Source organism: Limulus polyphemus, unplaced genomic scaffold (assembly GCF_000517525.1).
Source record: "Limulus polyphemus unplaced genomic scaffold, Limulus_polyphemus-2.1.2 Scaffold2716, whole genome shotgun sequence".
In the NCBI taxonomy this organism is placed as follows: domain Eukaryota; kingdom Metazoa; phylum Arthropoda; class Merostomata; order Xiphosura; family Limulidae; genus Limulus; species Limulus polyphemus.
Genome location: NW_013668326.1, coordinates 147,554 through 161,505, shown reverse-complemented (window position 1 = coordinate 161,505; position 13,952 = coordinate 147,554). Strand labels below are relative to the sequence as shown.

Genomic DNA, 13,952 nt, shown 5'->3' with positions numbered 1-13,952 from the left:
CCAGTTTTATTAAGTAAGGACTTGTGTCGCTAAAATTTCGTCGGAACGAAGTTACGGAAAGTTAATTAACAAACGGAGACGTAACATACATTTGCCGTTATGTTAAACTTATATTAAAGTTTTTCTTCATTACCAATTCAAGCCGTCTCCAAGCATTATTAGATACTCGTATTGCATCGCTGTTTCGCCACACCTTTAATCGTATCCTAAAATAAATAAAAAGAAATGCACAGTAAAAGAGACTTTATATGCTAATACTAATTTATTAGGGCATAAATAATAATAAATAATGGTTTTTGTTGTTTATATTATATTTTATTATTATTATGAAACCAAGTGGCCATGAACATATTTTGTATGTTTTTTATTTAAATTTTTGATACTGGATAAGGAGCCTTTTCCACGCTTTTGCACAACTATGTTTTGTTTCACGTCTGTAAAACCGTATTACTATTAACCAACTGTAGGTAATGTATTTATTAATCCGGAGCCAAACAAGTCAAATTTTTCAGCAGATAAAATATTTCAGTTTTTAAACTGAGGTAATATAATATACATGTCAGGTATCGAGTATAGTTTTAGCATTAGTAAAGGTTATTATTTCAAATCATGACAGATTATAAGGAAGACCAGAAAAATGAAATTGGGGCGCTCGAATCAATTTATCCAAGTGAACTGACCGGTTAGTTGAACTTTAAGCTAGGTAGTACTATTAAAATACAAGTAGAAATTAGAATAGTTAACGTTAGCTTAAAATGTTTAAACTACATGGAATGCAAAAACTGAACTTAATGAGTACTGGAAATTGGAATTTATTTATATGTTTTAGCTTAAAACTTAGAAGGGATAAACTTAACACACTCTCTATATATAATATATATATATATATATTCATGATTTATTTGTATTTTAAATTTAATTATTTCTTAAAAGTTACATTAGGCATCATATCTAACCTTATTGGTGTGTAATATTTTCACTGTGTTAAAAAAAGTTGGTACATTGTATTAAGACTTAATTTTAAGAGAGAACAAAACTGGACAATTTGATTTGATGAACATTTTCCTGCTTGACCTGGATCATTTTCTGCTTCTTCAGTCAAACAATCTAGTCTGCTTAACAAATATTTCCAATTTTTTCTAAAATGGTGACACTGAACAAATGCAGTACAGCTTCCTTGTATTCTAATATTAGAAATATATTATTAACTCCACGTAAGATATTGGCAAACACAGTAAATACAGTCTTGAATGAAACTAAAGTGTAACTAACATTGTATAAGTAGTAATCCTGGGGTTTGAGGATTTAATAGCTCAAATCCTGGGATCCCAGGCAGAATTCTATTTTTTTTATTCATATACTTTCTATTTTGTCTTTATTAAATGTAATTAAACTACTTGCATTCCTTACTTAATTTAACTGACTAAAAAATAATGCAAAAGCACGAGATTGGTGAAACTTTAAGAATTTGCATGAATAAATATATTTTTTTATTTAAAGTTTAACTAAGTTATGAATGCTTAAATAGGGCCCATTTTTGTGTGCATCTTACTGTGTTACAGTCATCCAGCAAGAAGGATTGTCCATTAGTTTAACCCAGAGTGTAAGCAATTAAACTTGAGTACAGTCAGCTTTATATTAGCTTTTAATGAAGTTTAATTATAAAAACACATAGGTTCAAATTTTTCATGAAGTTTGGTTAATTATTTCTACTTTGTGAAGAAAAAAGAAAGGGAATAATAATGGCACCTCTCTGGTCTGGAAATTGTTATTACAATCCCCAATATCCCGAGATTCTCTTTTTTTAAATCCTAGGAGTTGAGGGACCCTTTTAGCATAGAGGATCATAGGGTTGCGACTCCTAATCTGGATGGATGTGGTAAGGATTATTTTAATTAGGAACCACATTTTCATATAGATTTACCCAGCATAAATGTGTGAATCTTTCTTATTCAAAAGTTTAATAAAAAAACACAATTAATAACATCTCTAAAACACTTTTAACTATGACGTTAAATCAAAAATTGAGTAAACTGATTTCACAAAAAGACAAACTTGTTACTGTTCCACATCAAACAAATGGAATGCATGAAGAGTTTGCTCACATCTTGAAGTTAATATAACATTTGAGGGACAACAAGGAGCCCTTTAGCCTATGGCTGTCCTATTCACTTTATCAAACTGACTGTATCCAGCCCTGGCTCCTCTTGAACTCTTCCAACCTTTTGCATCTTCCACTTCTGAAGGCAGTCTATTCTAAACCTTGGCCACCCTGTTCAAGAAATGAAAGTGCTTAATTTACAGACAACTTCTATTTTGTCAAATCTCAAATTAATATTTCCTAGTCATACAACTCATACCATTAAACACACACACAAAAGATTATGCATCAATCCTATCTGTTTCTTTTATAATTTTGAACACTTCAACCCCTCTAACTCCTCTTTTCTAAAGAGAATAATAATTTTAAAGACCTTAATCTGCCCTCGTGTGACAGCCCCTCCAACCAAAGAATGATCCTAATTTCTGTCTTTTGAACCCTTTCCAACAACTCAATGTCCAAGAAAAGAGCCAAAGACTGAATACAATACTCCAAATGAGGGCTAACCAGAGATATGTACAAAAAATAATCTCCTTTTCTTTATATTCAGTATTCTTGTAGGTTTTAACCAAAATCCTATTTACTTTCTCATGGGCAACAACACTGTCTTGAAGGCTTAGAGACTGATCAACCAAAACTCTAAGATTGCTTCTTCCACATCTGATTTCCATCAAGGTGGTAATTATAGTTTAAGGTAGTCATTATGCATTACCTTGTACTCTGCATTTCATCTGTCATTTATTTTCCAAATGATCTAAATCCCTTTGTAAAAAAAAATAAAAGTATTCTTCTCTCTGCCAGCTACACTCAACACTAGTATTATTGCTGTGTTCACTCATTTCAGTAGATTTTGCTTTTGGCTTTATCATTTGGGTATTATCTTGAATTTACTATTTCACATTTTTCATAAAGAAAATGTACAGCCTTGTCCTTCAGAATTTTGGCAGATTACATTTATCATTATTATCTAATTCACATGTAGTAATGGAATATGGTTCAAAACTTGTACTAACTCTAACATTTATCAGATTAATTAAATAATTTATACCTGAATGTGATATAATGTAACATATAAGGGACAACAATGGGTCTGTTGGATCATCAAGGCTACTGTACCCACTTCAAAGAATAAAACAAAAAATTCAAATCCATCCCTGACCATTTAAGTATTTGTTGAGCCTTCCTTTAAATTTCCTTAAATTTACTGCATCTACCAATCTGATGCGACTCATTCCAAAGACTAACTACCCTATTTTAAAAGTAAAACTATTTAAGCTGACAATGTCTCTGTCCTTACCAAAATTTATATTTGTATTCTCATGTCTCCCATTCTCTCCCCTAAATATGAAAAAAAAAAAATTGAGTCAATACAGTCAGTTTCCTTAATAATCTTCACTACCTCAATCAATTTCCCTCTGTTTCTTCCTTTATCAAGAGAAATCAGTTACAAAGGTCTTAACTTGTTCTTGTATGACAACATTTCCATCCCAGGTATCATTCTAGTAGCCCTCTTTTAAACTCTTTCTGAAAATTCCCCTTCATTAAGTATCCCAAAAATGAGGCCTAACCAGTGATATATACAATGAAATTATATTCCAGTTTAGAAAGAATGATGAAATACTTTTTCATTAAATATTGGAGTGTGGTAGCTTTGCAAATAATTAATATTTTTATTAACTTCATAAAAATTAAGGATAATATTGACCCATTAATACTTTGAAGAGGACATATTCACTTAAGAAAGGATTGTGAATATCGTGCTAAATAGAATTTTTGCTACTGTTTTCACTAACAATTTTAAGAGATGTATAGGATTATAAGTTTGTTATGGATAGGAAGGACTTTCCCTTAAAGTTTTCTTTTTTGTTGAAGACATACCTGTTGTGTAAAAATTTGAAAAACTTGAGAATGAAACTCCTGGAGGTGGTGAAGTTTGTTCTGAAACATCGAGAAAGCTTAGTATAAAGATAAGAGCTTCAACTATTATATTTCAGAAATCTTGACACCAAGGGCATTTGATTATTGGAAGATTATCAATGTGTTTTCCTAACCTTAAAATTGGGAGTCACTTACAAAAATCAGTAATTGTTTTGGTCATTATAATATGTGGCAAATGATAAACACTAAAATTTCCTTTCAGTATTAATTTAGTATAAGAGCTTTCAGACAATACAGCTTTACTCATAGTTCACCTTGAAGAGAAATCTTTTAAAAATTAGCTCTTTTGTTCTCATTTATGTAAAGATTTTGGTAAAAATTCATTACATTTTGTAATATGATTTACATATAAAGACCTGTTTTTAGTATTAAACTAGTCAATACACTGGGAGAGACTTCAGCCATAATTTAAACTTATTCAGTTCATGGTAATTTATAAAAAAGGCTAAATAAATTGTATTAGAATGAATATGTTTCACTTCTTATTTTAAAGATAAATTTAATTACTTTAGGGAAAAGATAAAGTAGTGATAAAATATCATAATATATTTAGCTCTAACATTACGCTTGGCAGTGTTCTTAATAGGCTACTTGTGTTTAGTGTTGATTATTTATTCCCAGGCTACGATGGTTAAGAATAGTGTAGTTGTTAAGTACTCATAGTTAAGGTGTAATAGGTTCAAGGAGTCAGTTTTATTTGGGAACTTGGGATTGGCATGCACATTTAACCCTCATCAGCATATCTTTGAAAAGTTGCATTGTGGAATACCTTGGGTCCAAATGGACACCCAGCACAAAATGACCACTATAGTAAGCTCTAAATTGAAATTCCAAAAATCACTTGCATTACAACTCTTATTAGGGTTAGCATGCAATGTGAACAACATAAAAATATATGTATTATAGAGGAAATATGTTGACAAATCAAGAAATTACAAAATTACGTTTTTCTTCAATATACCAACAAGTAATATTAAGCCATTCCTTATATAAAAAGTGTATCAAAAAAGTGTCAAAGTTTTAGTACACTCCTATATTCAAGTCATTATCCATCAATATATGATCAGATTACCACAATACTGCAAAATTCAATTCAAAGAAAACTGAAAGTGTATGTTTGTGTCACCTTGGGCCTGACCAGACCCCAACACAAGTGTAATCTTATAGTAGGCTATAAATTGAAAATCCAATAAGAAGGTTATTTACAACAATTATCAAACAACATTTCTATAAAATAGGACATTATAAGCAGTCATCACAGAGAACACTTGTTGAGGAATGAGATGTGCGAACATGCTTACTACAATGATGTTATAAGCAAACAGACAAGATAATACTGTACTACTTTGATGGATTATCCTCTACAACAACCTGTATAATAAAATAAATTATTAGAAATTTGTTTTTATGCCATAGGGCAAACTGCATGTATAATGGTGCTCAGTGATAGTCTGGGGTCTACATAAACCCCAGATAAATATTAGATTATAGCTATATACTCCATCTGCCTGTTCCGAAAACAGTAGTGTCATATTGATCCAGAATCTCTACTTCACAATTACATGAATTTATATAAATTTGTAATGATTATGTAAAAAAATATACAACCAAGAAAGTCGTTGGGGTCCATGCGGACCCCAGGTGTGCTGTTGAGGATTAAAGAAGCAAGTATTGAAGATGTACAGGGTAAGCAAAAAGTCTAGCCCCCCCCCCCTTCAAATAAAGATAGTGTACATTAAAGAAAGAATTTATTGCATATTGACATATATCATATTGACACAAACCAACAAAAGGTTTGATTAATAATCCAAAATGTCTGTCTGTTGGCCTTCATTTTCATGACATGGATGATATGTCTCCATGTGTAATGTGACATCTTCCTTGGCATGTTAGTAGTGACCTGAGTGAATGAAACCTTCAACAATTTTTTGTTTCAAAACATCAGTTATTTCATATATTTCCTTTGCCACAATCTGTTTGATGAAGCCCAGCTAAAATATGAAAAACTAAATTAACATGAGCTTTAAATAGGGAAGGGTGCCAATATTTTTTGCCCACCCTGTACAATTTGTGTATAGAGTCTGTAGGTTGGAGGAGAAATTGGAGACTATCCTAAATAGGGTAGATGTAGTGGACAAAGAGAAGGGGAAACTGTGGAAAATAGCAGTAGGATTTAAAGAGAAAATTAAGCTTTTGCATGTAAAGGATACAGTGGTTAATGATGACTTTCATGACAGTACTAGTAGGGCGGGTAGTAATAGATTTAATTATAATTATCAGGTTCTATTAAGTAACAGATTTCAGCCTCTAGCTTGTATAGATAAGGAACTAGAGGAGGGAAGGATATAAGGGATAGGTAGGGATGGAAATGAAAAATATGAGGTTATTTTTATTGGAGATTTGTTTGTGCAACACATGAATAGGATAGACTGTGGGGTAAATAAGGAGAAAAGAATTAGATTATGCTATCCAGGGAGAGGGGTGGAGGATATAACTGACAAAGCAAGTAATATAGTAAAGGATGCTAGCAGTGATGCAGTTTTTGTGGTGCACATAATGTCGAATGATGTAGGGGAAAATTTGTCAGAGGACAAATTACAAGGCATTGGTAAAGGTATTCATAGAAAAGGTCTTATAATAACTTAATTCTGTCAGGAATACTGCCAACACTTACAAGTGGGGATGAAAATGTAAGTAGGGCTGAATGCTATCCCTAGGTTAATATGTAGAGATGAGCAGGATGGCTGGATGAATTTTTAGGATCAATTCAATTAGATTTAGTATTTTTCGGCTTATGGAGATAAGGAATAATGAGATTTTGGTTCCAAACTTAAAATTTTGAAGGGATGGTACAAGCATTATCTGCTGTGAATTGAGCAACTGAATCAATTAGATATGCTGATCAAATATGAGGAATTTTTTAAAATACATTCTTGAAGATTCAAGATAGGCATGCTATTCATCAAAAAAACGAAAAAAGATTGCTACAGGTAAAAACAAAAGGTTAGTTCATAAAGAATATAAAGGATAACATTAAAGAAAAGAATTATAAATATAGGAGGCTTAAATTGACTGTAATAATGGGAGATTTTGAAAGGTTATAGAAGATCAAGAGAGTTGGTAAAACAGGAAATTAGGAACTCAAAGAACTATGAAAGAGGTTGACTGAAGATGTAAAAATTAATAATCACGATTTCTTAAAATACATTAAGTGAGCAAAATGTTAGGATGGGAGTAAGGTCATTGAAGGATGTTACAGGAATACTGAATCAGATAAGTATGGGATGACTGGGTTATTAAATTCTACAATTTTAAGCAATATTCTTCATCCTGAACAGTTCCTAGATAAAAACAATATTGAACAAGATGATCACATTAATTCGAGCTTATTAAGAAATAATTGTGAAGTTTAAAGAATGATAAATCTCTTGATCAGATAATATTTATTCAAGGGTTTTGAAGGTGATTAAGAATTAGATATGTGAGCCATTTTTCTATTATTTTTTCTAAATACTTTAATGGTTGACAGGTGCTACAAGATAGGAAGTTGGCTAATATTACTCCTTTCTTCAAAATAGATGATAACAATTGTCCCAGTAATTTTAGGCCTATTAGTCTTATCTTCATTGGTGGGAAAAGTTTTTGAAAGTCTGATAAATGATGCTTTGCAAAGTCATTTAACAAAATTAAAAATTTTTTTAGAACAGTCATCCTGGTTTCAGTTTGGTAAAATCTTGCCTTACTAATCATTTAACATTGAAGAGGTTAATGCTTATGTAGATGAGGGTGTGGATTTGGTGTATCTGGTTTTTCGGAAAGCATTTGACAAGGTATCACATGAAAGGCGTGTTAAAAAAGTTATATCTTTATGTATGGAGGTGAGGTTGGTTCATTGGATAGAAAACTGGAGGAATGAAAGAAAGCGGGAGGTTGTTATAAATACAGTTCAGTACAGCTGGATTCATGTCACAAGTGGAATACCTCAAGGCTCATTGCTAGGATCTTTGCTCTTTTTCATTTACAACAATGATGTGGATGAAGAAATGGTCAATAAATTATTTAAATTTGCTGATAATGTTGAAGCTTTGATTGTTTCTGGCTGTGAGGAAGATACTGCTGCTTTAAAAAAGGATTTAGATTATTTGGTGAGTTTGGCAAATTAATGGCAGATGGATTTTAATTATAATAAATGCAAAGTATTGCATATGGTGTCACAATTTGAATGATGAGTATAATTTTCAATGAAATAGCCTAAGTAGTGTTATGGAAGGAAAAGATCTTTTGTGTTCTGGTTGATTATTCTCTTGAGCTATCCAAGCAATGTACTGTTGCTAGTGGTAGGATAAATAGGAGTTTAGGTTATATCTACAGAAATATTGAATACAGAGGTTAAATGTCGCTGTATAATTACCTTAAAAAGGACATTGAATTATTGGAAAGGGTTCAGAAGAGGGCTACTAGGATAATACCTGAGATGTCAGACAAGGATAGGTTAAAATCTCTGAAATTGTTATTTTCTTGCAAAAAAAAAGAAGAGTTAGAGGGTATTTGATTGAGATGTAAAGGGAATTGATAGTGTTGATGCATCATATTTTTTTGTATTGAATGATGAGAGTATAGGACATAAATGTGAATTTTGGCAGGGTAGAAATCAACTTTAGCTAAGACAGCTTTATTTTCCTAACAGTGTGGTTGGCCCTCGGAATAGGTTGCCTAAAGAAGTGTTGGATACAGTAAATTTAAGGGAAGGCATGATAACTGTGTGTGTGTGTGTGTGTGTATGTTTGTAATGTTTATTTGAGTGGATTAGACACTCAAGGTGGACCAATAGGTCCCTTGTGTCCTTACATGTTATTTCGTGGTATAATCTTCTTTCTTTTTCTTTTTAACTTAATAATAGCCATAGTTTCAGAACTGTTTGCTACTGTTAACTATGTGGAAGTGGTAGACAGGAAAAGTTAAACTAGCAAACAACTATAAATGTGCCTAATTTACAAAATATAACAAATGTGATACAACAAATTTCTGCTGTACTTTTCAGTGTTCAAGTGTACATATATATATATATATACCATGTTTATAAATATGCTGTTGTGTATTTGATTTATTAGTGTTAGTTGGTTACTGTCACCTTCTGGTAGTACTTGCATAGCTCAGGAGAATGTTATGTATCTTTTAAGACTCAATGTGAAGAGTTCAATATAAAAGGGATTTGTCAAACCTAAAGATCATGTTAATGTGTCCTTTACTAACTACTCAGTTAGTTATAAATGTTATCAAAATATAACATAAACTCGCAATGATACTTTGTGTGGAGCTATTGAATTGCTACCTGCCATAACTAATTCATCGTAGTTTAAATTTACTTCTAAAGCCCACAAATAATGACAGTAACACTGCACCAGAAAGAAAAAGAATTAAAAAATCAATTGTTCTGAACTAATGTGTGATAGATAAGCTGCTCATATACTTTATTAATAAAGTTTTTGTGACCTTGTTTATCAAAATATACCTATAAATATTTATAAGCATTTTTCTCAAAATTTGGTGACTTCATTATATTTAATACCAACTGCTTTAATTATATTATGCAGGCCCCATATTGAATTTTTCTTATTACTTTTAAATTCCCCAGCCTTTTGAACACCTAAAACCACTTGGTTCTATCATTAAGTCCCAAATTTATTGCTTTCTCATGTGGAATTGGTCTTATTCGTAAGTTTTCTCTCTTAGAATGTTTTAACTTGTTAAATAGTTTGCCTATTATCATAGGGTCATCAGTGTGTTCACTTAGTTTGGGAATATTCATATGAAAGGTTTCATTTAAGTGAAGTATTTTTTGGTTTTACCTTGTTCAAGGATATGCAATTAGCATGGATACATAACCTTTCTCCTTTCATTTTATATATTCTCAGATTTTTTTGTTTTCACTTGTATCCAACAACCGAATAGAAAATATTATTATGCACCATATTACTAAAGTAAAAAAAACAAAAACTAACAGCTAACAAATCCAAGGTCAAACTAATTTTATAAGTCAAGTATCTATTATGTTGTGTGTATCTGTATTGTTTCAAGAAAATTTATGTTGTTCCTACAATAACAAAAATAAAACTACTCCAGATTAGGTTTAGCCAGTCGAGATTATACAAATTTACAGCAATATTTAGATAAAAACCCAAAATTGCTATACATGTCCCAATGGTTGAGTAGTTCTAATCACCATTGTCAGACCATGTTGAATAGCTTTTCTTAATAATTACATGACACTTGTATCTCTCATAATTTTTAAATCACTAATAATATTTTTCTGATTCAGTTAATAGGCCTTTTGAACTTTGCTTTGTATATGTATTACACTTATTAATATTGAAATACATTTTTGATGCCTTTGAATGCATGCGAACTATCAGCATCCATCTGAATGAATGAAATTTGTTCAGTGTTAACTTCCCCAGTAACTGCTATTATCATCAGATGTAGATAATTTACAGCCTGTATTTTTATCAGAGTAATTTATCTAAATAATAAACAACAATTAAGTGTTTAACTGATATTCCTTGTGGATTTTAGAATTAAGCACTTTCAATAAATGTTATGCATTTACCAAAAGAGCAAGAAAGCTATTATACTAACATACAAATACTTTGTGTATACATTAAGTTTTACTTTGATTTTTTTTGTGTGTGTATTTATGTGTAGTGACATATCTGTGGATTAAGAAATCTTTTATCTTAGATTCTTAGATGACTCTTGCAAGGAAAAGAAAACTGGATTTCATTTTTAGCTCTATTTTTGTTTTTGTTTTTCATGTTGCAGTCTTGTTGGAAGAACCTTTTCATGTATTTACAATAGATCTGTCAACAGAGAACTTTTCGAATGATCCAGTTCATATTGGTAAGTTCAAACAACCATGGTTTTTTGTAGTCTATATCAGATGTTTGTAACTTTGAAAGTTATCTAATGTGTGTTTTAGCTGCATTTATTCCAAGTATGATATGTAATGGTCTAGTAGAAGGCCAACAACCTTAAACAGATTAGCTGTAAATACTCCTTATTCTGTTTTGTGGTGAAACAATTATAGTTGATCCTCTGAACCTGATTTCTGAATTTAGTCATTCTGTTACATATGGTTTGCTGAGCAATGAAATATAGATATACTCAATAAACATTTTATTAATCATAAAGAGGCTTTTACAGTTATTCTTCTTAAAAAAATTCTGACATAAGAATCAAATCAAGATTATATTTTCAAAGGAAAATGTGAATATTTGTTTATTTGTAAACCTTGTAGAGGGTGTTTTTTAAAAAGTTCTATACAGAAAGCAGAACTATGTAATATTAGCAAATGTAAAGCACTGCTAACTTGGGCCTCTTTTGTAATTATTTATTAGTAGAATAGCCTGTTTTGTTCTGTTCTTTCTTCAAAAATAAACACAATTTCATAGATATGAAATGTAAACTACTTATAAGTTGTGCAGGAAGATATTCAGTTATTTTTTAAGTAAACCACACAATAATATTTTTATGAACAATATTGAAAGATGTATACCATCATTTACCATACTAATATACTTAAAAATAATAAAAACAAAACATTTAGCTATTAAAGACATTATGATTTGAAAGTAATCAGAAAGTTTGGTCTGTTTGTTTAATAAACTTTTTAATAAATATCAAATTGCTAGTTTCTGGCTACTACTTGCATGTCTGTTGTCACATATGTTATTGAATTATAAGTTCTTTGCTTTGTGCTAAAAATTGTGGATTTACACTTCATTAAACTTTGATAAAAAAAAGTGAGAACTTGAACTCACTATATATATTTTTAAGTAAGTTAGCAATTCCCCTTTTAAGCACATCTAAAGTGTTGGACTCCAATTCTGCTGATGGTAGCTCATTCCATATTCCAATATCTTTGTTATCAAATAAACTATCTTAACTTTTTGTGCATGGGTGGAGGTCAAAATGTGCATGCCACAACTTCTGACAGTGTCATTCAACATGGTATTATGTCTTTGATATCAGTTATCAATTATTTATTTTACTCTACATTGTTGACTTAATTCATGGTACAGGAGAGTAAATACCAGATACAGTATACAGATATACTGAGAAAAACTATAGATATGCATTTCAAAGGTTCTGGTGGCTATGCAAATGCAACATGTAAATTGTATGATAGACAAAAGTATTTTTATTCTTCACAAGAACATCACCTTGCACTCCAACTTGTCAGTCTGAGTCAAACTGATGTCAGAATTCACAGACATATTTTGAGTACAAATACTTTCATATCACATCCTTTTTTTTTGTGCAATAGACATATTCTTGTAAACTTCAACATCACCTCTTACACTTCACCGCTGAAGAGAAAATAAGAGATCCTAGTAGCCCTCCTCTAAACTCTTTCCAATAAGACAATGTTCTGTCTTAAATAAGACCAAAACTGTAAACAGTATTCAATTTGAGGCCTAACTAGTGATTTGTCTAAAGAAATGTGTGTGTGATTACCTCTTTTGACTTGTGATCAGTATACACTCTAAGCTAGTATTAGCTTTACTACTACTGCCAGCAGAGTACTGCTTTAATAGCTTGAGTGATTTATTCACCAATATTTCAAAACCCTTTTTTTCAGTCATGCTGTTAAGCGTGTTCCAATTTATAATAAACATGATTGAAATTATGACAACCCAAATGCAGTACCTTGTACATGTGGTAATTAAAGATTTTTGACCAGATATTTGTCCAACCAAACAATTGATCAAAGTAATTCTGTAGTACTTAAAAATACTTTGTAAAGCTAGAGATACCCAAGAGTTTATTGTCATTTGAACACTTTACTAATTGTACCCCTATCAGTAGCTAGAAAAGTGGATGGATGGAAGAAGGTACATGGTTGTTTTAAATGGAGTTCATTCAGACTGGATTAATGTCATAAGTTGGGTACAGGACCTTTCCTCTTTTTTATTTACATCAATGACATAGATGAAGGAATGGTGAATAAATTATTTGTTGATGATATCAATTTGTCTTGGATGTTGCTGGCTGTGAGGAGGAGGATACTACTTTACAAAACGATTTAGATTATTTGGTGAGTTAGGTGAATAAATTGCAGATGTCTTTGAGTTTTAATAAATGCAAGGTAATGCTCGTGGGGTATTACAATTGGGATGATGAGTATAATTTTTTAAGGAAGAAAAGGATCTTTGCATTTTAGTTTATCGGTTTCTTAAGCCATTCCAAGCAGTGTACTGTTGCTAGTGGTAGGACAAATAGGATTTAGGTTATGTCTACAGAAATACTGAATATAAGTCTAATGAGGTTATAGTTTCATTGTATCATTGGAAAGGGTTCAAAGGAGGGCTATAGATGGAAAGGTTGTCAATCGAGGACAGAAAATAGGAGAATTAGAGAGAATTTGATTGATGTGTTTTAGATTAAGGGGAAATGATAATGTTAATGCATCTTTTTTCATACTTAATTGTAAGAATGGTAGGACCAGGGGACACAAATTCAGACAGGATAAGAATTGTCTTCTGCTAAAATATTTTTAATTTTCTAATAGGGTTACCTTCATATGTGGTGGAAACAGTAAATTTAAGGGAGTTTAAGGAATAGTTGATAAATATTTAAATGATAATGGCTGGCTTTGAATATTTTTGTAGTTTAGTGGATGGGAGAGCCTAGATAGACCAGAAGGTCCATTGTTGTCCTTAAATGTTATGTTATTGTAAATATGAAAAACCAAAGGTAAAACTGCATAACTAATACCAAAAGTCCAGTTAAATAATGCCTTTATCTAACATACATGTAATCATAACAACAATTGGCTCTACTATTGGGACTTCAAAAATTAATTTTACTTGTATATATATATATATATATATATATATATATATATATATATATA

At 31.1% G+C, this 13,952-nt stretch overlaps 1 protein-coding gene across 1 annotated transcript in view; it reads left to right on the top strand.

Annotated features, from left to right (window-relative positions):
* The first annotated feature begins 381 nt into the window (after positions 1–381).
* LOC106467718 (RWD domain-containing protein 1-like) overlaps positions 382–13,952 on the top strand; it is a 41,424-nt gene continuing 27,853 nt past the window's right edge. Inside the window, exons 1-2 of the mRNA XM_013928092.2 lie at positions 382–682; positions 10,859–10,936. Of these exons, the coding sequence (XP_013783546.1) occupies positions 610–682; positions 10,859–10,936 (151 nt within the window). The 5' untranslated portion in view covers positions 382–609. The remainder of the gene's footprint in view (positions 683–10,858; positions 10,937–13,952) is intronic.